We start from the raw sequence: 14110 nt of genomic DNA, 5'->3' as shown, positions 1-14110 counted from the left end.
TTTACATGTTCTTCAATAGAAGGCCCGGTAAAAAAAAGTGAATATGTGAACATGTTCCTTCCAAAGTAACATATCTTAAACACACAATTAATCTATAGGCATATAGCTATGAGGCTATTTAGGTTAAACACATATCACGCCTTAAGTAGTGGCGTGGACGTGGAGAATAAAACAAAACACCTGATTAAAAAAAAATCATTCTACAATGGAGCACAGGCGCACAACGAATCGACACGTCATCACGGAGTTACAGCGTTTACGTTGTATACGCATTGTATCGAGTGTACACAGCTTTACGCGTTTATACATGTGCACATGTAATATAACCACATAGGGTTGTTAGTCGGGTGTCCATTTTCCATTCGCTGATTTCCATAACAAAGCGAAGGGGCGCATTGTTAATCAGCTTCTCAATGGTACTATTTATCCAGAGTTCACACAGTTCGCCAACTTCCTTTCTACTCCGATATTATCTCCGCTTCAGAAAGTTTTAAATACCTGACATCACAGGTAAGCCGACGGCTGTTGCAGTGAGCAATAGGCGAATGAACGTTTTTTTTAAGGATTACTGGTGCAGTGAAAATAAGTAATCGCTGACAGTATTCCTAATGACCACTGATTGTTTATATATACTTTTCGAAGTTAAATGTATCCACAACTCTGTACGACATTCAGAAATGTATTTTGAATTCACTTCTCCAAACAGCCGTATACAACTTTCAGCCCCCAAAGTGCAGGCCATTCAGAATCATTCATGCGCAACCTGCTCATATGAATGCACGATTCACCGAAGTCAATGCAATATCGGGGTCACACCGGTAACTCCCCAAAAATATTTTGATCACGTCGATGTTCGCAGTTAAAATATTATTGGGCAGAAGTACATAGCCCTGGCGTGTATAACTTTCAGCACAGGCCGTGTTTTTTTCGAGAGTAGTTTTGTGGTAAACTCCGGACGACAAAATTGAAGCATTTTCTCATGGTTGCACTCTTATACAACTGGTGTGGACTGCAACAGTGTGCTTGTGGTGCATGTACAGGAGCTGATTTTTTAAGGTATGGAACCGTTTATTGTACTTATTTATTTGTGAATTTCGACCATGAAGGCTGCTTGAGCAATTTGAATGTTGGTGAATTGTAATACATGTACCTTGACACATAGGGTTGACCTTTGCGCACTTGATGCTTGATGTGTAGAATAGAATAGAAAGCACATTGCAAGTGATGTCCAGGTATGGAATCCTTTCCGAGGGTGGTTATCAAGAATAAAAACAACATTGAAATTAATTTATATAATATTTCCTATTGCCAATGAACTTTTAAAGGAAAAAGAGTGTAGATCCAGCAGACGCCACTGCAAACAGGCTATGGAGACTTGAGATGCATTTGCTATGTGTTTCCTATCACATTGACTTTTCTTTCTCATCAGTCCCAAATTCATGTCTTTCAATATTTTGTTTTGCATATGGTCTACCCTTCACTGAGATTATGTGATTAACAAAAGTTGCGTCAGAATGCAACGTTCTTTCCACTTGTAATTTTAACGAGTCCTTAAATAATTAACTATTTTGTTCTTGGCTAAAAACAAACAAAGATGCATCGCTCTGTATCGTAACAGTATACAAACGTCGATTTTATGATCTGAAATTGCAATGTTATTCGACTGAGCATCAATACACTGTAGATATAAATCATTTCACTTACATTTTTTTTAAATACTGCTGGAGAAGAGCATTTTAAGCCTACAACTTCTGAACTAAATTTAACGGTGATGGGTACTATCTAAATGTTCCTTTTTTGTTGGTAGACAAAAATGTCTCCTTCATTTTTGTGATACAATTAATTTCAGTGGTTGTTGCCATAGGAAACCGAACAAATTTCATTATACCCCAACCTCTGTAACCCCAACACCCCCATCCAAACCATACCCAACCCGGCAACTTAATCTAACCAACTCACCTCAACCCTACCCAACATTGAACTTATCCATTTCAAACCAACCTAACTCACCCAAACCCAATTCAACCCATCCATATGCAACCGAAGCCAACACAACCAAATACATGTACATGTACATGTACATTTGTACACCCAACCCACCCCATCCCAACCCAACCCAACCAAACCAACCCAACCAAAACTACCCCACTGCAAACCTATACACATCATCCAAACCGCACAGTGGACATTTTGAAATGTATGATTTAAACTGTACACAATGAGGTTTGTAGATGACTCAATGCCCACAATGCACGTCATTATTTTCTATCATGTGAAGCAGTGCCGGTTGAAAAGGTACTGATGGATGAGTGTTTTCTAACAAACACCTCCTAACTATGACGTTCTCAGTGACATCAAGAAACCAAATTCTCGATTTTTAGTGCATGTATTATATTTTGACGATTTTTTTTTATTTTGTCGACAGCATAACAATTTCTCCATAGAAGCACACACACATTTGGTCCATTCAGTATGTGCTGCTATCCGGACAAATATGGCCGACCGAGTGCCCTCTGCCTCGTTCCCCTGGCGTTCCTCTGTATAATGCTGGGCGGGGGCCTGGTGGGGACGTGGGTGGGCTGCTATTACGAATGCATCCGTGGGAAGGAGGTTGAGTACAACTACTATGCCGCGGTCTGGACTGGCGGTTTGGTAAGTTGATTTTTTTTAAATACTGTTTATCATGTCCCTGGCCCTAATTATTGCACAGATGTTGACCAGACCAATCAAAAACATGTTTTCTTAAACAAGCTGGTTTTAATTAATAGGGTCCATGCAATACATTTTTTAAGGAACTAAATTGTATGAAAACTATTTGACATTCCTTTTTAGTTAATTTTATTGAAAAGTGCACTTTTTAGACATTTCAAATTAACCATATTTTTTTCTGGTCAACTGGGGGCACTGTTGCTGTGATGTCATTTCTGGAAGACAATGTTCAGTTTATGGGTTTCTATTAAAATTGTGAATCCAAAAATTTACTCATTGAAAACATTTGTGAGAATAGTTTGCTCATTGGCTTCCTGCCATGTACTGACACAACAACAAATCACAAAAGAAAAGAAAATTATTCAACAGCAAAGTACCCAAAGTTCTGGCAACTTTTGGTGCAGAATCGGTGTAACATTGAGGTTTCTCCCTGAAATGACATCATTAATTCATTCATTCATTCATATTTATTTCCACTTAATCATTTTAAAGGGAAAAGGTTTAGACAATAATTTAGATGAACGGATAAGATTAAGCGGTGGGCTTCTCCCAAAAGCAAGCTTGTCAAGTGGAGAAGTCCATTATGTGTAGAGAAAAAATATATATTAATTACATTTGTTCCTTTAACTTACCTACACAATGAAGTACACTTTAAGTTACACATACAGAGACAAGGAACCAACACAAACAGGACAAGACAAAACAAATCAAGTACATTCAGAACCTACATGGTAAATCATAAGAAGAAGAATATGTTCACAGCAAATAATAAGTAAAGCTAAAATTAGGCATTACAAGTTCATCACATCACAAGTTTGCTCACAAGTTTGCTCATAATATGGAAATATGCATTAGCATAAAATCCAAACAGCCACCAGCATACCCTTACAAATGGCTACATGAAAATTGTAAATATGGTTAAATGGGACACAAAGGTGCATTTAGAAGGATCGCTTTAAACAAAATAGTACATTACATTGGCCCTTTAAGAAACAGTATAGCCCAAATACCTCAACTTATGCTCTTTTAATGGACTTTGATGCCCGATTTAATTAATTTCCGGCCTACAAAAAAAGTCATTGTTTTTTGCACTGTGGGAATTTTTGGATGATTCAAGACTTGTATAGGTGGTAAGAGAATATAAAAGTAAACATGTCTTCCTAAACATATACATGTATTACATAAAAAAAACTGCCTCGTTGCGAAATGTACATGATTGTTATGACATCATATTTGCAAAGTTTTTCCAGATAAAAGCACCCCATAAGTATTGCATTTTTTCAACGATTTGATAATATATATGTTACAGTCTCTTTATTATTGGCAACGGCTGCCTATAGCAAAATATTAATTTTAATTCGAACATTGACATCAATATATTGGCTAAAATCTATCTTTTGAAATCTTTTTCATTATAGTATTCTGCATCATATGGCACATGCATGTTCGCCAGTATAACCCGGCGTACATGGTGTACCCATAGTGTCTAAAATCCCCAGGATGTTCCCATGGTGTCCAGTAAATCCCCATGGTGTTCCCATGGTGACATAAAATCCCCAGGATGTTCCCATGGTGTCCATTAAATCAGCATGGTGTTTTCATGGTGTCCATAAAATCCCCATGGTGTTCCCATGGTGTTCATAAATTCCACATGGTGTCCCCATGATGTCCATAAAATCCCCATGGTGTTCATAAAATCCCCATGGTGTTCCCATGGAGCTCGTAAAATCCCCATTATGTTCCCATGTTGTCCATGCTATCTCCATATTGTTCCCATGGGTTTCCTATGATGAGCATGCAATCTTCCATTGTGATCATTTTAACTTACATGGTGTTCTTGATGACCCGATGGGTTTCCCATGGGAATCCCATTGGATGCTCATCGAACATTTCTGTAAGGCCTATAAATGACATTTGACTATGACATTTCCGTAAACTGGGGTACCGTTGGCACCCTGGGTATCTTTGGCAGAATATGTCCGTTCTTGAAAGGTTGTAAATATCATAATTGTACACGTTTTGTGAATAATATCAATTTCATTGAATTCCGATACCCTGCCGAAATTGCCCCAATATACGAGGAAACTTTCAACACACTAGGAGGCTCATAATCTCATTATTTTTGTGTGTTACTAGGTTAAAGATAAGCATCTAGGTGCAAACAAAGTACAACAGGAGAAATGTTCAGCTGTTCATGTTTTGGACATGCAATACATGTAATTGTTAGATGAGAAAATCTGCCAAAGTTAACCCTATACAATGTAAATATAGTTGACGGTATACTAACAACATTTTTCAACCTGTGTAAATGCATTCTTCTCTGCTTGGTCCACTCTAGGCGGTGTTCAGTGGAGTCTTCCAGCTGTTTCTTGTTTGTTTCTGGAATAAATGTCTGGTAAGAGCGAAGAATTGCTTCATACTTTCCATGTTGTTTTTACAAATTAATCGTGTGCATCGGAAATGGCGCCCTCTGTCGTCGAATATGTTCCACCGTGCATGAATCAACGGCTGTTTTATGTAAATAATCATTTCAATTTAAGCTTCCTAATGAAGTGACTTCTTAAGTTAAGTCATCTTAAGTTTCTTCAGGTTTCCAAGTTGTAGTCCCTGTGCACTTTTGAAACATCCTTGTTTGTATTTCCAAGGGAAAAACAGAAGGAAATTGCCAGTGTTGAAGATGCTAGTGTGGATTAATACGAAATGATCATTAGTCCATAACAAATTATTACAAGTAATCCACTCCTAAAACACTTGTACATTTTTAAACGAACTGTGAAGGAAATATATGACGGTAAGGGGGTATTTAACCCCCCCCCCCCAAAAAAAATATTTTTTAAAGAGTGCCCTTTTTTAACAAGTGCCCTTTTTTTCTGACCAAGTGCCCTTTTTAAAAAGAAGTCGTGCCCTTTTTTGTGTCATTGGCCGTTCCGGGTGCCTTTTTTGTGAATTACGCGCATGTATTGCCCTGAGAAGCACCATTAGTGTGCACAATCGTCGATTTTAAGGAGCGCCCCCATCGACGGATGGTACCCCCCCCCCCACCCCTACCATTTGAATTTTTGGAGGCCAAGTGTCCGGGGAAAAAACGTGTCTACATTTCAAAACGGATGTGCAAGTGCCCTTTTTAAGAAATTTTTACCCCCCCCCCAATAAAAATGACCGTGCTACGCCACTGTGCAGAACTTCACTAAAACAGTAGAGCCGACATTTATGTTTCGGATTTTTTTTTACTCACCCTGTATGGTGTTCACCATGTCTCAAAACAGAGTCATATCCCTAATTGGATTGTATTCTACAAATTTCCCCTCAGAAATACTTCCTGGTGATCTACAACGTGGTGTTGGTGCTGTGCTGCCTACTGAGCGCTGCCCTGTACAGCTACATCACCTACTTGGAGAATGAGGCAGTGCCGCAGGGCGATCCGTCGCCGAGCGTTGGCGTGATCCTGTCGGCGGTGCAGGCCGTCTTGGCCGTGTTCATCCTCTTCTTCGTCATGGTGTGGAACTGCGTCATCGGCTGCGCTAGTCTGGACGACGAGTCGGTAAGAATGTGGCCATATTTTAAACAAATGAGGGCGATGTCAGGACTCCATTCTGTGATACTTTTTTTACTGTGGCAATTTAGTAACTTTACTTCAGAAACAACATTCGAACAATGTCGTGTGAACATGTAATTTTTGGCATGTAATTTTTGGCCTACTCAAGTTCACTTTCAATAGTATGAGCATATGTTTGCACCCTATGTACCGCATTTGTTTGAACATAATATGTGTTATAGTTTATGGGCGGTGTGGTTTTGTCTCAGCATTCGTTTGGTACTGACTCTTACATTTCTGAATAGAGGTTCTTTTTTTATTCCATACACGAGGGATTGACAAGACTAATTGAGCAAAAATCATTCAGTCGCATTGATCAAGATTTGAATCGAGATTATACTGAATCTATCAATGCATTTCGATCAGACATCAGAGGTTTTTTTTCACTCTTAAACTATTTTCCCTAGTTTTCCTTTTTGGAAATAAGAAAGTATTAATAAAGGCAAATATTTGCTCAGTGATGTGATTTTCAATTCCTTCACCGTTGGTGTACATTTCCTGAAATCTTAACTGAAGCAGTCGTATAGCTCCTTGTTTGGCAAAAAACGTGTGACGTAAATATGACAATTTGGGAGATTTATAAACTCTGGCAATTTGTTTTTTCCCATATGTCTTTAAAACAGTTGCATATAACACCTGTTGCAACCTAGCTTACATTTTGCTGTCTATCTCTTTTTTTTAAATTGTTAGGATTCGTACGACGACCACCGCAGAGCCACCAACAGGTCGCGTAGCCACCAACGCCCCCGAGAAACCAGCGGCCCTTACGAGGACGACTTCTTCAATCGCGAGCCCGGCATCTACAGCGCTGAGCAGAGCCAGTATCAAGAACGCCCCCAGGAGGTCAGCTACGGCCAGCCGGACCGTACCAATACGTCCACCGGGTACATCATCCCACGGGCGTCTGTGAGGGGCGCGGTGAAGGACGACCGGCAGGGATACCACAGCAACGGCGGCACCATGGTGGTGGACGGCAGGGAGCCACGCGGCTTCTACTCGGGCTCCAGCAGGTTCAGCTCCGCCCCCACTCGCCAGAATGGATACATCCATCAAAATGGCGGCGCCGTACCGAACGCCAACAGCATGGGTCGGGTTCGTGATGCTGTCGGGTCCCGTTCGGGTGACCTTGGTAGTGACCGGTACGGGCGGGGTATTAGTCTGATGCAGATGCATGGCGTGGCTCCCGCTTCAAGCAACATCACCGATGGTTACTATTAGCTTACACAGGGACCTAGCATCCACCAAAATATGTCCATAACCCCAACATAATTCAACAGCATATTATGACGCGGTAGATCTTTAAGAACAAATATGTATGAATGGTGAACGATATTGTGTGTTTGGTATTCACACGCTGTAGTTTGAACCGCTCATATTCCACTACATGTTTAACAAGAATTTTAAAAGGGGAAGGACATGTCAGAAAACAATGCCTAAATTGTTCCACCGTAAACAACATATTTCTTTTACGGTCAGATAACCATTTGTGTTAGTGTCAATTAACTTAGGTAAGGACCCAAGTAATGTGCATTCCTTTGAGACAAGGGTTCGATTATTTTAATACGCTGATGGAATGGAAAGTGTTTAAGCAGTTTACTTCTTTTTCTTTCTAATACAGGGAATCATAATGTGTAAACTAAACCAATTTGGGGGTGGTAGTGGAATAGTTGAAATATATTGCCGTATAGGCCTACGTGTATTCTAAGTCAATTAAACAAATGACTGGTGGATAGGAGAGCCGAATCCTCATCAGCAACAAAAGACATCAATTTTTATATTTCAATGAATAATTAAGATTACCAATTTTAACTTTTTGTTTACCTATATGTATTTACCTCGTAACTGGTTCGAATACTGTATGTTTGGTATGGTATGCTTGGAATTTCATCCAAAATGCTTTTTATAGCGGCCTGAGACATCCATTCAGGAGACAATTATTCAGAGCGATGATTTGATGTGATTTGTCACGAACAGAGCCATGTTGTTTGTCTTTGACATTCATCTTGAATAGTCAGATACCTGCTGTAACGATGGTAGCCTTATTGGTCTCATCCCAAGATCTTGAGTATACTTTCAATACTATTGTTACCTCTTAAATTCACAAGACTAAGTGGTGGTAGAAAGACGAGGCATTGCGGAAGAGAAGTGCAAAAGTAGTATTTCTTGTGCATTGCACAGTATACAGTACTGTAAGTTGTAGTCTCGATTAATTCTGGAAAAGGTGCCCTTAGGGCTAGGCTCAATTTTGCCAAAATGATCATGTCGTTGAAATAATTGTAAAAAGCAACCCAGAAAAATCAATTCGTTGCGCCAATGTATATATTTTAAATGAAAAGGAAGTGTTCTTTAAGTACACACAACAATTTGTTTTGAAATACGAACTCTAAGTTTGAAAAACAGAGTCTGTAAATATTCGTTTGCCATGGAAAGATTTTACACAGTATTTTTGTAATTAAATATATCCACGTCCATGTATTCTATACTCGTCATATATAATTGTATGTACATTTTAACTCACGTTTAAAACAAAATATACTTTTGTACGTACTAGGATTTAATTTTTGGATACGTATTTTTTTTATCTGAAATAGTCTCTTTTGTTGGAGTTCACTTCGGGAAACTATGTGTTCACGTCATGTTACGTCTTGTAATACGTCGTGTAACACGTCGAACCTTTTTGTAAGTTTTTCTCAATTAGATATCGTTTGAAGTTCTTATCACTTAGTTTGTGAAGGCCTTTAGATACTCAACTAACGTCATCAGACGATTTAATCAGGTGGTAACACTTGGCGTTCACGCTGCACGTCTTGTTTAATCGACCAATCCGTCACGCCCCTCCCAAAACACTTGACCAATCACAGCCTTGATAAATGTCCGACATGCCTACACGCGCGTATGCTGCGCGCGGCTTAGATATGCAGTGACATTGAAGAGGCGCACGTGTTGTTTCCTGATTAGTGCGCAGTGGGCGGGGCTTTATAATGGATCGGTTTATTTGAGGTGTGCACATATTTTGGCAAGTTGTACAGACACAGTTGGCCGCATGAGCATGAAGTTGGCATGTGTATAAACATTGTGCTATGATCAATAATGGCTCCTAACTGGTGCCATCTGATTCAGTATTTAATACACATTTTGTTTAAAGGGTGTCATTATCGACATTTGAATTGAGGAACTCAAATTGTAATTATATTGCTATTCATGTAAGTTTTGAATCCAACACTTGCGTGAGTTCGGTGAGTGACCATACTTTAAAGGATGTTTCGGTGAGTGACCACACTTTAAAGGTGTTATATCCAGCATTTTATATGTTAAATTCAACTGTTAATTCAACATTTTAAATGTTGATCATGTTGATTCACCGCTTTCAATGTGTTAAACTTGAAAAACAAGAAGGTCGAATTAACACATAACAGTCTAAGTGTTGGATTGAAAATGCATGGTTCAATATTTAAAAATGCTGGATTCAACACTTTCAAAGTATGGTCACTGACCGAACTCATGTAAGTGTTGGATTGAACACTCCAGTTTTTAGAGTGTATTGCCAAGTAAGTCACCAGATGAATTTGTGTTTGAACATGTTTAGAGAAATTGTAATATGGTCTTTGCAGTCTAAAATGAAATCGATTTTTATAAAAACAAGTTTTTTTAAGCGCCTTAATTTTTTTTAATAAGCAAGACCACATCCCTTTTTTATGTATTAGCGGGGTGGATTCTTTCTTTTATTTTTTCTTTAATTTTTTCATGTATATGGGATGATTTTATTTTAAGATTTGTTTACTGTGTATTGGCAATTAAATGAAATTAAAATTGAACAAATTACCGCCTCACAGCTCTGACGGGTTGTATTTTGTCTTTGGCCTAAAACCAAACCAAACAAATCGTTACAGTTTTCACGAAGAGACAATTTTGCAAAAATCAGTATATTTTCGAAATTCTTTTTTGGGCCAAAATCGATTAAGTGTATTGCAACGGACATCTTGGTGAAGTTGTTTTGTCAAAATCAGATGAAATCATTGAGATCATGAGAATCAATAAAGGGAAAATTTCACCAAAGTCGTATTTTCAGTTTTCACGAAGAGACAATTGTAGCAAAAATGCACGTTGTTCTATGGGGACAAAATAACGCAAGTGTGCGATTTTGAGTTTTCACGAAGAGACAATTTTCGAGCGCGCGCAAGCAAACGACGCGTGCGGGCAAAACGAAGCGCGTGTGGGATTTGAGTTTTCATGAAGAGCCAATTTGTGCGTGTTTGGATAGCGGAGAGTTTGAGTTTTCACGAAGAGACAATTGGATCATTGCCAATTTTCCCGGAAAAACCAATCGCCTGTGGAATTTTGAGTTTTCACGAAGAGACAATTGACTATGAACGTTAATTGCTCCGCAATTAATTGGTCTATTGACTCGCAATTGGTACAATGTGTAAGTGTGAGATTTCAGCTTACTATCGGTATAAACAAATAATCAACATGTCCTTTAAAAATAGGCGAAATCTCCAGTTTAAAAAGGGTTCAACTTTAAAGTCGATTTTCTCAAAACTATGTTTCAACGCCCCGTGGCCAAAATTGTCTCTTCGTGAAAACTCTGACGATATGTGTGATTTTTTTTACACACTACAGAGACTGTGGAGGGCTCCACTGCTCCTTTATAGTATTACCTTCGCAAAGGAGGTTATGTTTTTCTTTTTATCGACGTTGTGGTTTGTCAGTTAACAGGTTAACATGGGAAGTTCTGCGCAAACTTTACGTTGTGCGAAAGCTTACGAGTAGGCCAACAAGCTGGCAAGAGGACAAGTCCTTAAAACCCAAGAATTGTGGAGAAAATTTAAGATATAGCGCATCAATGTATCTAGTAACCGCTTTGTGCAGTCAATCCAACAGCAATGCCGGCAAGCGCCCACGGCACGAACTTCGTACATCGCAGTCAAAAGGTACCTTAACATGCACAAACTTTACCTTGTTCGAAAGTTTATTAGTAGGCCAACAAGCTGGCTAAAGGACAAGTCCTGAACCCAAGAATTGTGAAGAAAGTTAAAGATATAGCGTATTCATGCATTAGGTAACCACTTTGTGCAGTCAATCAACTGCAATGCCTGCAAGCGCCCGCGTCACGAACTTCGTATATCGCAGTCAAAAGTTACCTTAATATGGGAAGTTCTGCACAAACTTTACGTTGTTTAAAAGCTTATGAGTAGGCAAACAAACTGGCAAATAGACTAGTCCTGAAACCCAAGCATTGCGGTGAAAATTCAAGATATAGCGCATCAATGCATCTAGTAACCACTTTGTGCAGTCAATCAACTGCAATGCCTGCAAGCGCCCGCGTCACGAACTTCGTATATAGCAGTCAAAAGGTACCTTAACATGGGAAGTTCTGCACAAACTTTACGTTGTTTAAAAGCTTATGAATAGGCCAACAAGGTGGCAAAAGGACTAGTCCTGAAACCAAATAATTGCGGAGAAAATTCAAGATATAGCGCATCAATGCATCTAGTAACCGCTTTGTGCAGTCAATCCACTGCAATGCCTGCAAGCGCCAGCGTCACGAACTTCGTATATCGCAGTCAAAAGTTACATTAATATGGGAAGATCTGCACAAACATTACGGTATTCGAAAACCTATGAGTAGGCCAACAAGCTGGCAAATAGATTAGTCCTGAAACCCAAGAATTGTGGAAAAAATTCATGATATAGCGCATTCATGCATCTGGTAACCACTTTGTGCAGTCAATCCACTGCAATGCCTGCAAGCGCCCGCGTCACGAACTTCGTATATAGCAGTCAAAAGGTACCTTAACATGGGAAGTTCTGCACAAACTTTATTTTGTTTGAAAGCTGATGAGTAGGCTAACATGCTGGCAAAAAGGCAAGTGCTAAAACTCAAGAATTGTCTAGAATGCAAGATATAGCGTATCAATGCATATAGTAACCGCTTTGTGCAGTCAATCAAGTGCAATGCCTGCAAGCGCCCGCGTCACGAACTTCGTATATCGCAGTCAAAAGGTACCTTAACATGGGAAATTCTGCACAAACTTTACGTTGTTTAAAAGCTTATAAGTAGGCCAACAAGCTGGCTAAAGGACAAGTCCTGAAACTTAAGAATTGTGGAGAAAATCTAAGTTATGAATAGTTCTGCACAAACTTTACGTATTCAAAAGCTTTTGAGTAGACCAACAAGCTGGAAAAAGGAAACGTCCTGAAACCCAACAACTGTGGAGAACATTCAAGATATATCGCATTAAAGCATCTAGCAAACGCTTTGTGCAGCAATGCCTGCAAACGCCCGCTACACGAACTTCGTATATGACAGTCAAAAGGTACCTTTACATGGGAAGTTCTGCACAAACTTTACGTTGTTCGAAAGGTTATGAGTAGGCCAACAAGCTGGCAAAAAGACAAGTCCTGAAACCAAAGAACTGTGGAGAAAATTCAAGATATAGCCTATCAATGCATCTAGCAACCGCTTTATGCAGTCAATCAAACATCAACGCCTGTAAGCGCCCGCGACACGAACTTTATATTTAGCAGTTAAAAGGTTCCTAAACAGGAAAAGTTCTTCACAAACTTTACGTTGTTGGAAAGCCTATGAGTACATAGGGATGTGTGTGAATTGTTTTTGTTTTGCTGAAGGAATGCACGCCTTGTCTATTATCCGTGCAAAGAACTTTAAAACGGTGGTTGTGCTTAAAATTCCGTAACTTATAAAGTCAATGAGTGATTTGAATGATTTGTGTCAAACTTATGAATTGGGCTTGCATATCCTAGATTTTGAAAGTGGTACATGCTGAATTTTTACTAAAACAATAGTCCCGAGATTTGGGTTTCGTTTTTTTTTTACTCACCCTGTACAAACCACAATTGTTCATTGGTGCTGTGTGCAATGGCGGGAAATTGTTTAGCCTTGAAGGAGGCGTGAGCTCTCTGAGTACTTTCTAGTGGATATGTGGTGAAAGTAAGTAAATACAAATTATAAATGAATGTACATATATTGTGAAATATACATTTTGTACGACATTTCTGACAATGATTTCTCCACGTTAACTTATGACGCCAACCAAATTACAATCTTATCTAGCAAATATAATGTGAAGTGTCACATAACATATGATTATATTAGCAAAATGGAAAAGGGAATTGTTTTCTTAGGTGGACTGGAAGTAATAATTCACAGCGAACGTAAAAATCCGTAATCAAGTTGTTTTATCGAGATCAAAACACCAAGTGTACGGTCTAAATCTATTACTTGCTATTGCTTCATCTAATCAGGATACAGGAAGAAAGTTCCAAATCTTGATGTTACTGTTAGAACAAGGTTGAACATAAAGTAACCCCCTTTGGGACAAGGCTGCGTCAGATTAAACTGGTCCCCCCTCAAAAACAAAACAAAACAAACAAACAAACAACACAAACAAACAAATATGGGACGGCTAGCTAGATCAAATGTAAAGCCAAGCCCCTGCGCATGTGCAACATTATTGTTGACCCCCCCCCAAAAAAAGAGAAAACGATGTGGAATAAAAATTGAAGCTCCTCACCATACAAGCTGCACGTTAGTGGTAAATCTTGTTGCCATTTTGCTAAGGCTGGTTATTCAGGGGGCGGGAGTCAGGCCAGTCCTGCATATAATTTGCATCCATTATTAGGAAAACTCCCTAACGCATTTGGGATTCTTCATTGCTAGCTACCTGTTCATACATTCAAAGTCCGAAGGACAACGGTGGGACAGGAAACCAGTCTGGCGTCGGGTGAGTGGGAATCAGTATAGGGCGCCATCAAAAGTTTGCTTGTTTACTTACTTTGCATTCC

General features: G+C 39.2%; 1 protein-coding gene across 1 annotated transcript; it reads left to right on the top strand.

Moving 5' to 3' along the window:
- The first annotated feature begins 2420 nt into the window (after window positions 1–2420).
- LOC119721437 lies at window positions 2421–10136 on the top strand. The gene is made up of 4 exons (XM_038191518.1): window positions 2421–2652; window positions 5048–5104; window positions 6020–6250; window positions 6995–10136. Exons 1-4 carry the CDS (start codon window positions 2473–2475, stop codon window positions 7520–7522), a joined length of 996 nt encoding a protein of 331 aa, XP_038047446.1. The 5' UTR covers window positions 2421–2472; the 3' UTR covers window positions 7523–10136.
- The last annotated feature ends 3974 nt before the right edge of the window (window positions 10137–14110 follow it).

Source organism: Patiria miniata, unplaced genomic scaffold (assembly GCF_015706575.1).
Source record: "Patiria miniata isolate m_02_andy unplaced genomic scaffold, ASM1570657v1 HiC_scaffold_13, whole genome shotgun sequence".
In the NCBI taxonomy this organism is placed as follows: Eukaryota; Metazoa; Echinodermata; class Asteroidea; order Valvatida; family Asterinidae; genus Patiria; species Patiria miniata.
The sequence above is the reverse complement of the archived record's forward strand: the minus strand, read 5'-3'. Positions and strand labels throughout refer to the sequence as shown.